Source organism: Dipteris shenzhenensis, chromosome 27 (genome assembly GCF_047967505.1).
Source record: "Dipteris shenzhenensis isolate YYH24624 ecotype China chromosome 27, Dip_SZ_1.0, whole genome shotgun sequence".
Classification (NCBI taxonomy): domain Eukaryota; kingdom Viridiplantae; phylum Streptophyta; class Polypodiopsida; order Gleicheniales; family Dipteridaceae; genus Dipteris; species Dipteris shenzhenensis.
Genome location: NC_141622.1, coordinates 12,829,233 through 12,840,523, shown reverse-complemented (window position 1 = coordinate 12,840,523; position 11,291 = coordinate 12,829,233). Strand labels below are relative to the sequence as shown.

At 44.8% G+C, this 11,291-nt stretch overlaps 1 protein-coding gene across 1 annotated transcript; it reads right to left on the bottom strand.

Moving 5' to 3' along the window:
- Positions 1–500: 500 nt before the first annotated feature.
- Positions 501–9,385, bottom strand: LOC147883879 (ABC transporter B family member 19-like). Its single transcript, XM_087398888.1, has 12 exons — positions 8,963–9,385; positions 8,777–8,831; positions 8,485–8,660; positions 8,162–8,362; positions 7,819–8,078; positions 7,413–7,729; positions 7,057–7,280; positions 6,095–6,462; positions 4,048–4,059; positions 2,273–2,718; positions 1,899–2,140; positions 501–1,767 (listed from the first exon to the last, which is right to left on the bottom strand). The coding sequence occupies exons 1-12, from the start codon at positions 9,383–9,385 to the stop codon at positions 553–555; spliced, it is 3,939 nt and encodes a 1,312-aa protein (XP_087255014.1). The 3' UTR covers positions 501–552.
- Between the last annotated feature and the right edge of the window lie 1,906 nt (positions 9,386–11,291).

Genomic DNA, 11,291 nt, shown 5'->3' with positions numbered 1-11,291 from the left:
TGGTGCGATGTTGCAGTCTCTCGTGTTTGGAGAATAGTTATTTTATATTGATGCAAGTTGCCTTTCTGATGAGATGGAAATTAGCATTATTGGGAGACGAGGCGGATTAAATAAGGTGCAGTATGTATTGTGGCAGGCTTTGAGAGGAGTTGTAATCCAATGGAAGTGTTGGAATGATCGGATGTATAAGAAGTATCGAAGGGAGGGGAGATGTGAAGAAGATTTGGAGGTTTCTCTCATAAACACATTTTGGATTTTGAGAAGGAGCAGTGCGTTTAGCTATTAGAAAGCTGCTTATACTCTGCTTACACCAATTGTAAACCTCTTTGGAGGTGGTACTCTCTAGTAAAAAATGTTTACACTTAGTCATAAAAAAGTTTTAATTAAAAAGTCTACTAGTAAAATTAACAAACCACCTACTCTCCCTGTAGACCATATCCACAAGGTAAATTAGATGCTGAAGGTACATTGAGAAACTCTTCAGCTAGAAAGCTCTCGGCTATGATAGTGGAAGGCTTTTGTATATGCAAGAAATTATGGGCATTCGACATGTTAAGAAGATGGGCCATGTTGTTGGAGATGGACAAGTTGGGCGTATGCACCATCAATCTTGGTGATAAGGTCATGATGGGGGCCTTGCTCTATGATGCGGCCCTCTTGCACCACTGCAATCATTGAGGCGTTGCGGATAGTAGAGAGGCGATGTGCCACCAACACCGTGGTGCGCCCCTGCATGAGCCGATCAAGTGCCTCCTGCACGACTTGCTCCGACTCGGCATCGAGGGCTGACGTGGCCTCATCGAGGAGCAAGATGGTAGGGTCCTTGAGGATGGCGCGGGCAATGGCAACGCGCTGTTTTTGGCCGCCGGAGAGCTGGATGCCACGTTCACCGACCTGGGTGTGATAACCACCGGGGAGGCCGGAGATGAAACCGTGGGCGTTGGCGGCGACAGCAGCAGCCTCCACCTCAGCAAGGGAGGCGCCAGCACGGCCGTAGAGAATATTCTCGTAGATGCTGGTAGCGAAGAGTGCAGGTTCTTGTTGGACGAGGGCGATACGTTGCCGGAGTGAACGGAGGTTTAGTTTCCGGATGTCAATTCCGTCGATCCGAACACTTCCGGCTAACGGATCGTAAAACCTTTCGATCAACGCAATCACTGAACTCTTACCTGATCCGCTCGCTCCTACCAACGCCAAACTCTTCCCTGCTTCCACCTTCAACGACAAATCCTTGAAAATCAGCACCTCAGGCCTCTCTGGATACGCGAAGTTCACGTTATGCAGCTGGATTTCCCCGCGTACTCCCTTCACTTGCTCCGCTTTCTCGTCGTCTGGCTCGATCATCGTCTTCCTGTCCACAATCGCGAATACTGATGCCAGCGCATTGCCTGCCTTGGCGATGTCCGGCGACATGCTCAGCGTCTCTCCCACTGCGAAGCCTGTGATCAGAAGGAGCATGAAGACTCGAATGATGCTGGCAAACCCGGCTTCGCCTTCCCTCACCAACCTCGAGCCATACCACAGAGCCAGGCCGTAGCTGCTGAACATCGCCATCTGCGTCAAGCCGAAGCAGACACCCGACACGTTGCCGCGGAGGAAGCTGCTTCTCGCTGGTGCTCGCAACTCGCTGGCGAAGAGCTGCAACACCTTCTTCTGCGCGTTGAAAGCCGCTACAGTCCGCACGTTGCTCACAGCCTCCCCAGCAATGTTGGTCGCTCGCGCGTGTGCCACACCCAAATCTCCTGAGAAACCCCTCATGAATAGATTCTGCAACATGCAACAAGCAGGTGTTCAAGCAACATTCTTACCTGTGGACTTGCGATCGCGAGTACAAAGACTTGAGAGGCTTTACGAGCGAGCCCTGGGTTTTTCAATTGCAAAAGATATGGTAATCCTACCTCTGCTATAGCACTTAGGACCAGCAGTGGAAGGGTGGCGATCATCACCAAAGCCATCCGCCAAGCACTCGCGAGGCTGATGATGCACGAGGTCAAGACCAGAGAGCAGTTCTGGACGATAATGGAGATGCGGTCTCCGATGGCGGCACGAACGTTGGTAGCATCGGTGGCCAAGCGGGCAGCGATCTGCGTGCTGTTATTCTCGTCGCGGTCGAACCAACCCACCTCATTCTGGAGCACGGCTGCGACAAGTCGAAGAAACAGGTCGTAGGCACCGTTAGAAAGAAGCATATGAATACACGCAACAGAAATTAGCAGCCAGGGAACTAACGGAGACACAGATTAAGAGCAGAAGAATGCTTGCGATCACTGACATCGGAACAGGAGCTCGCGGACGCGATTAGTGAGGTTTTCTCCAACGACACCGAAGAAGTAATGCTGGAGGACGTAGAAGAGGGGGGAAACGACGCCGGCGGCGAGGAAGATGAGGGAGAAGTGAGCGACGTGAACCTTAAGCTGGTGGAGGTCGGTGTAGAAGAAGACGGTGAGCATTTGAGCGATGACGAGGGCGAAGGTGGGATTGAGGAGGCCACAGAGGGCGGCGCCGAGGGAACCCAAGAGACAGAGTGGCCATTCGGGTGCGTTCATTTGGAGGAGACGCCAGTAGAGGTTGGTTTTGGGAGCAATTCCGTCGATGCCAAGGCCTAGTTTGGTGCTGAACTCGGAGGAGGCTACGCTCATCTGGTGGCTGAGCCGCCTCTGATCGCTGGCCGAGGACATCCTTGGCGAGTTTATCGACGTCCTCGACATGCTCTTCCTCCTGCATGCATCCAACAACACCACCTTCCCCCTTTCATTATCAACCATCAACTGCAGAGCATGAGGGAGAGAGGAGCAAGGAATTCCTCCTCCTCCTTTGACAAAACAGCTCCGTCCATACCTAGCTCACTCCACCTCCGATCTGCAAGGTTTTCAATCTTCTAGCCCAACTACTACGCATTCAGGCTCACTCCAATTACCCACATTTCTATTTACTTCCCCCTCACTCCCCTCCCATGTCTCTCCCATTATCCCTCCCCTCCCCTCTCCCTTCCCTCATCCCTTGTGTCTCCCTCCCCTCTACCTCCCATCTCTCCGTCCCTCCCTCCCTCTACCTTGTAACTACACCAAATCAATTGTAAAAGATGTTGCAAGCCTAGACAAGAAGTACATACCACAATCTTTTAAAGCAATCAAGAGGTGACTGAGATGATTTTTGTCGGAGAACCTTAATGAACCCATAACAAGAGGTAAATGAGATGATTTTTGACGCACTTGCAAATCCCAAAATGAAGAATCCCAAACGCATACAATCAAGAGAATTAGATACGGTAAGACAAAGAGTCCAATCATCTCAAACAGAGGTGGTGATAAAAAATCTAAGAGACCTTGCCCGTTTTCGCATTTAACCTATGTTCGATGACATATATAAGCAAAAAAAAGCAGTGAATAAAAGCTATGCTGCAAGGAGATTCTGCAGTGGCGAAAGCCATGAAAGCTTTGATGAATGTGCACTAACTAAACTACATGCCTCTTCCACCTCTATGTACGTGCCTCTATCTCAATATTAACATCTTCTTGCATAGTCCTTGGCATCAAGCAAAGATGGAGGGCAATGGCTAGTTCTTTGAGAGGTAGGGCTAGATGCTACTAGGAAAAGAATAGGATGCAGGCAAGGGAGCACACAAGTGAGCAGCAGGAAAGGGAAACACCCTGGAAACACGAGAGGGAGGTGAGGTGGACATGTAGTGCCGGGAAGCACATAGCTAATAAAAGAGGGGGCTAATAGAGAAGATGCCAGAAGAAAGCAAGGAAGCTTCGAGAGGGCAGTTTTCATAAGCAAGGGTCTCGAGCCTTAACTTTTAGTAAGGGGCCCTTAATTTCTCTTAAGTCAATGTTAACTTATGTTAATTTTTCACGGGGGGTAGGGCAGAGACTAATACTAATTGAATTTTCTAGTTTTCAATGTTAAGGGGGACATACTAGCTTCTAAAATTCCCACTTCCAAATAATAGCAAGAGAAAGAACCGGATTGGCCCCTTGTAGTTGGTGGTGTTAGAAAACAAACAAAAAAACTTTGTTCAGTTAAGCATCTTAGCCAAGGGGCTACCCTAATCCAACCCTCCTCTATAAAGAAAACTTGTTGGCCGTCACATGCTTTGGATCACACGTGATGTGCCGCTTGTCATTGGTCATGTGTGTGTGTGTGTGAGAAGGTGTTTAAAAAAACTTTTTTGATTTTCATACGGCTAAGCAAGGATACAATCTCCTTTTTTACTGGGTCCATTATTGGGCCTATGGAAAGCCCACAACCATAAGGTCTCTGGGGATCCCTCTCTTGCTAAATATCGATTCTTCCGAGCATCACTACACAATCATTGTACAATTATTTACATGCGAGAGATCTAGATTATCTTACCTCCTTGTTTTATAACGATATCTTTCTTTGGGATTATAAGGACAAATGGATTTCATGAAAAAAAACATGTGTATAAAAATTATAAAATAAAAAAATATCAACCATCGTCTTCTTCATCATCTTCATTGAGTGGACACATTGGCTCAATTTCCCTTGGGAGAGGGAACCTTCTACCTATCAAATCATGAGTGTGGTTTTGCCCCTCGTAGTTGGCCATGTGTGTGTGCGTGTTAAAAAAAATAAAAAAATAAAAATAAAGAGATAGGTTCGCCCTTCTTCGACTTCTTTGTCATCATCTTCGTCATCTTCTTCTTCATCTTCATGCGACTTCTTTGTCACGTCGTCTTCTTCTTCATCTTCATGTTGTAGAAAACTTGCAAATATTTCACTTTGATCAATAAACTTACAAATGGTACCATTTCAAGCACCAATTGAGGGATTATATTTCATCACTTGAGTCAGGTTGTTTATGCTCCTTCATCAGATTGTAAGGAGGAAAGACTAACTCCACATTCCTCCAAGCCAAGTTCCATGACATGCATTACCCACGAGATTAGATAAGAAGGGACTTGGGGACCCAACTCATGCTCAAATGGCAACTTGCATAGTAAGGGAAACTTTTGATAGTGACTTGGGTATAATTTTGAATGGAGCTCTTTGTGCTACTTCATGACATTGTGAGTAGGAGAGGCTAACTCCACATTCCTCCAAACCAAGCTAGGTGACCACACTAGACATGACACTAGATAGGGCATGGACTTGGGGCTCAAATGGCAACTTGGGATAATAAGAGTGATTTCTTATGGTGACTTGAGGACCCACGCCCCCTTTGCTTGGATGGCCTACAGGGAGCAAGCACTTAAGAAAACTTGAAGAGGTTTTGGAATCTATGTTACCCTATGGGAGGGTTCTTGTAATTTGTTAGGTTTGCAAGTCTAAAGTGACCTCTTCGATTGAACACTTGTAATGGCTTAAAAGACCAGTGCATAAAGTTTTATGTGGCCATGGAAACGGAAATAAACATGTCCCAACTTAGGTAGACAAGTTTTCCATGTCGTAAAATTACTTGTAAGAATAATATTACTTGTTTTCTTACCCTTAGTCTCTTCTCAAATTACTAATATTAGGTAGACAAGTTTTACATGTAGTGCTATTACTTGTTTTCTTACCCTTAGTTTCTTCTCAAACACACAAACCCTATTTCATAAGCGAAACTAAACACGTAGCAAAGCTCTGGCCACCCATTCATGCTCAATAGTGTTTAATTGTTTCTTAAATACTCTCTTAGATATGTTTTATTGCTACTCCTCAATAGAGGAGTGCTATAGATGGGGACTCGGATGCTAATTTGTAGGATTTCCCATGTGTATTAACTTCAAAAAAATATTTTAAGAATCCTCGAGTAAATCATCCTCTCTCTCTCTCTCTCTCTCCATTCATCCAAGATCAAGTATCTATCATAGCCTCGGTGTGTAGTTATTAGATATGCACAGGTTAGGAGAGCAATAGGGAAAACATAGGGCGACAACCTGAAGGCTACTCCTACTATGCTTTTTAAGAGAGAACCCTATGTGACATAGTAGATCCACGCCTACTTTTTCTTAGTCAATTCATCATTATGACATCCAAATGTCAAAGTTCACAACTTATCATGCAAATTTGGTGCTTCCTAAGCGAGTTTTGCTATATTAAAATTATAATGTTAGATTATGCACATGGAAGGAGGGGAAGAAAAGACCTGGGGTCACGGGTAAGGAGGGAGCCATCGGAAGAGAGGGCCATGTCTTGGAGTTTGACGAGGGTGGAGTAAGAGCCGGAAGTGTCTTTGATGAGTTGGTCGTGGGTACCCTGTTGGACGATCTCGCCTCCATGAACGACGGCGATGCTGTCCACGTTGCGGATGGTGGAAAGTCGATGTGCAACAACAACCGTCGATCTTCCAACCATGAGCCGATCCAAAGCATCTTGCACCACCCTCTCCGATTCCGCATCCAACGCACTCGTCGCCTCGTCTAACAATAGCACCTTCGGATTCTTCAGCATCGCCCTCGCTATCGCCACCCTCTGCTTCTGCCCTCCCGATAGCTGCACCCCCCTCTCTCCTACCTGCACCAAGTCATCCGATGGTTAATGAACGAGTAGATGTCTCAGACAACGAAGAGCAGTGTATTGCACCTCATATGATGGTTGATCAATGATTTGGTGGCGAGTAGACGTCTCAGAGGTTCAAAAGCTACGAATAGCTGTCGATTGCAAGTGATAGGAGCGTTGATGAACGAATCCGTGGAGAGTAGAGCGATCAGTTGGTTGATGAATGCATCGATCAAGAGTAGATGTCTGAGGGGTTCAAAAACTACGAATACCTGTGGATTGCGAGTGGTAGGAATCGTAGGAATGTTGATGAATGAATCGGTGGACACTCGAAGGAATATAGCTCTGGATTGCAAGTGATCGGATGGTTGATGAACAAATAGGTGAAGAGCAGACGTTTGAGAGGTTGAAAAACTAGGAATAGCTCTGGATGGCAAGTGGTTGATGAATGCCTCAGAGGTTGAAAAACTACCACTAGCTGTGGATTGCAAGTGACCGGATGGATGATGACTGAATCGGTGGAGCGTAAATGCCTCAGAGGTTGGAAAACTTGTGGATTGGCAGTCAGTAATAGATTTGTTCATCACTCGCTTTAATCTCGTCCCTCACCTGCGTCTCGTAGCCTTCCGGTAGCTCGCTCACAAATCCGTGCGCATTCGCCGCTTTCGTTGCTTCTTCTATTTCCTCCTTGCTTGCGCTTGGTTTTCCGTATAGAATGTTTTCTCGTATAGTTGTCGCGAATAGCGCCGGCTCCTGACTCACTAGCCCAATCTGATCCCGTAGCCACGTCAGCTCCAAGGTCCGTATGTCAACTCCATCCAGAAGAACTTGCCCTGTTTTGACATTCCTCACGAGTCAGTTCAGTTAAACTACCTTCTTTGGCGTTCCAGAATCCGTCTTGAGAAAATGCCGAAGACAAGCAAACTTTTTTCGTGCAAGGACGAGATATGTACTGAGTTGAGTACCTGAAATTGGATCATAGAAACGCTCTATGAGAGACACTACGGTGCTCTTGCCAGAGCCGCTACTGCCAACTATAGCAACGGTCTTGCCGGATGGGATCTGTAAGGAGAAGTTCTTGAAGATTATAACATCCGGCCGAGAGGGATAGCTAAACCTCACATTGCTTAGCTCTATGTCGCCTCTCACGTCAGACAGGGTTTGTTCGGGAGAACTCTGTCGATTCGTATTGGATTCTTTTCTTATCATGTCGAAAATTCTATAACCTGCAGCTCTCCCTTTGCCGAATGCTGTAACATTGGCTAATGATTGCCCCAGTGCCCTTCAGCCATAGGAGAAGTCAGAACTCAAGCTACAATCTTTTACTAGCAATACAGGATAAATCAGGAAAGGGTCGGGAAAGATGCATACATGCCACCAAGAATGACACAGAATATAGCGCTGATTGACTTGCCACCGTTTGTCGTCCCATTACGGATGAGCGTGCCCGCGTACCAGAGGATAAGCGCCCATGAACAGAAAAGGATTCCGTAGGTGGATCCAATTCCTAATCCTTTTGCTAAGCCACCTTTGTACCCCAACTTCAAAGTAACCTTGAGGGCTGTAGAGTAAGACTCTAGAGCCTTGTTCTCCGCCACAAAAGAGTAAACAGTTCGGATCTGCGCAATAGCCTGCGTGCCGAAATTTCAAACTGAGTGGGTGCTTGGCGGAAACCGTTCAGGGCTGGCAAAGGAAAGAGAGCATTTGCAGTTACCTGCTCCACAATGGTTCCTGCTTCCCCATAGGCTTCTTGACTTTTAGTTGATAAGCGCGTAATTGTGTAAGCGTATAAACCTCCTGCAAATGCGATTGCTGGGACAACTGCCACAGTCACCAGAGCTATCCTCCAAACTAGTGAGAAGCCTACCGCAAAACCACAGACGAAAGTAGCCATGTAATGCAGGAAATTGCCCATCTGTTGAGAAGAATTAGGCCGAGGGTTGAAGATATCAGTTAACTAGCGGCATTCCAGGATATAGCATTTCATTATTTATATGTGAGCGTTGGATGCTTCAGTACGTGAGTCAAGTAGCTTACCTTCTCACTGATAGCCTCTTGAATCAGAATGGTATCAGAAGCAATGCTTTCGACAATCATTCCCGTGCGGGCATCGGTATCGAAGAACCCGATATCCTGCTTCAAGATCGCTTCCAGGTACTTGATCCGCATCTTCGCAACTTGTCGCTCACCCGCATACATCCAGCATGCAACCTCTGCGATCGCCAAGAGCAAAGGGAGCTTGAACTTATGTACTACGTTCTTTCAACCTTTAAAAAAAAGATCCAACATCAAATTGAGGCAATAACCGATATCAAAACTTTTGAGGTACCTGCCCATGATGAGCCAAAAACCACAACCGCCACGTAAACGAAGTCCAGAGAGTACTGCAAAAATCAACGGAGGAACGTCTTTAGAAAATGAGATGTTCCAGCCTTGCCTGAGGAGGTCCTCATGAAAACCTACAGGAATGTTTGAGGCGCCAAAGCTGAAAATTCGACGAGGAACGGGACTTTACCTTATCCACCAGTCTTGCCATTTCCACAGGATTGTTCTGATTCAATCCGAAGCTATTAATAAGTTTTCCAAAAAACAGGAAGAAAACAGGAAGCACAGCGCCGTGGGCTAAAGCCCCCAGAGTCCCGAAAATGATCAGCAGATAGTCGAAGCTGTCCGCAAATGCGAAAAGCTGCCACATGCTAACAGCGGGATCAGTCTGTTTTCCTCCAACGACGTCCTTGTTTTCGACATTCTGAACCCCTTCTTTTTCTTTTTCCTGCGCCACATCGGGCTGGGCGTACAATTTGCTGTTCACATTTGAACCTTCGTCCTTCACATGCGGCCTGGAACCTTCATCCTTCACGTGCGTCTCGTCGAGGGCGGTATAGGTGGCAGGAACGGTACTAGAGGGGAGGGTTTGATGCTGGGCTTCGTCCTCCATAGAAGAGGGATGGCGGGCTAGACTAATGGGGCAGTTGTTTGGGCATTAGGATGGAGGGAGGAGAGGTATGAGGGGTCGATACAGGTATGCGATGGAGATACAACAGCAAGGCTGAAAGCGCTGCCACCTTAAACTAGCTAGGATTTTGAAAAGAAGAAAGAAAGGATGGGAATCTGCAAATGGAAAATATCAGAATACAATAACAGAATCGAAGAGGTCACAAAATGCTATGTCGAGCATGACGAAGAGCATGACGAACAGAACTTTGCTCGTCAAGCATTGATTCTTCGTTGCTTCAATCTTTCGTATCGTCAGATTTACATTTCACGCTGTGAAGAGTCAATTTTCATGTTGAAGATCCGTTGATAAGTGAATGAAGCCGCTAACTAAGGAATCGTCTCCAAAGCTTAATAGCACAGTCAATGAGGATATTCCGTACCTTCCATGTTTTTCGCGGGGAAAATTTACTAAATTAAAGGAAATTAATTCTTCGGAGACATCTGATAAAATTGGAGCGATACACAGAAGATTTAGCATGGCATCTTCCATGTTACGTAATATGCCCTGCACAAACCTCCAAAAGAAAGCATCGAATTTATGACCACAAACCTTCCTTGTTCTGTGCCGTTCATGAAGATCTCGCCAGCTCATCATCTACTAAGATACATAGCCACTCGCAAATTGTCTTTCTCTACACGAGACAATAAGGTGGCAAAATCACTATGGCTTGCTTTTACTGATCTTTTCCGGAGTCTTCCTTTGCCTCCTCACTTCGCGCTTTGCGCTTCGTTCTCCTCTTCTCAGACGAATACGAAATCTCCCTTCGAAAATGAATAAGGACAAATAGAAAAAAGGTTTTTTTATTTATACAAGAATACATATATCTTAGACATTTTTTAGAAAATGAAAGTCCCTATGGTAAAGGCTTCTCATTTGAATAAGCAACTTCATTAAGGATAAATGGCAAGAAAATTCATTTTTTATACAAAGTACATATACATTAGTCATTTTAAAAAAATGAAAATCCCTTATAGTCAAGGCTTCTTATTTTTTAGAAAATGAAAAAAAGGCTTCTCATTAGAAAAAGCAATGTCACTCGAAAATTCAGGCTTTGGTAACCCCACTCAAAATGATTAAGAATGACTAAAATTTGTTTATTCCTCTTGCAAGTTTTGACTTGTGCTTTTGACTTGTGCACATATGTATGTTCTTTTATGACTAGTGAGTTGCCTATTATAAAAGATGTAGTTGTTGTTTTGTTTCCTCTCGCAACTTTTCACTTTTATAATTTGGTTTGTTTCTCATGCACAGATACATGTTCTTTTCTATGAGTTGTGTATTGGTAGAAATTAGTATTTTGAGAAAATTTCTTGTGCACATATCTATGTTCTTTTAGGACCAGTGAGTTGGGTATTGGTAAAGTGTATTTGTTTTGGAAAGTTTCTTTGTGCACATATGTACATGCTCTTTTATGACTAGTGAATTGTGTATCGTAAAGATGTAGTTGTTTTAGAAAGTTGTATTTTCTTGAAAAGGAAGTTGTTTTAGGCTATGTGGAATGTGTTGTCTCATTTAATTGAAGATGTTTTATTTTTATATTGCAAGGGCAGGAGAGTATTTTCATCCCCACACACACATGGACAACTACAAGGGGCAATACCTTTTGAGTCCTTGTGCTCTATGGATTGTTCAGCTTGTAGTAGGGGCTATTGGAATTCTTCACATTTGAGAATGCTTCATGTCCTTTATAAGTATTTTTTGTTAAAAATACATTTTTAAAAGTTTGAAGATGTTTAAAATGCAAAAATTACATCTTTTTCCATTGGTTACACGACATCAATTGACTGAGACATCACTATGCAATCTCTATGCAATATCTTGAAAACACCATGTGATGTTTGATGCC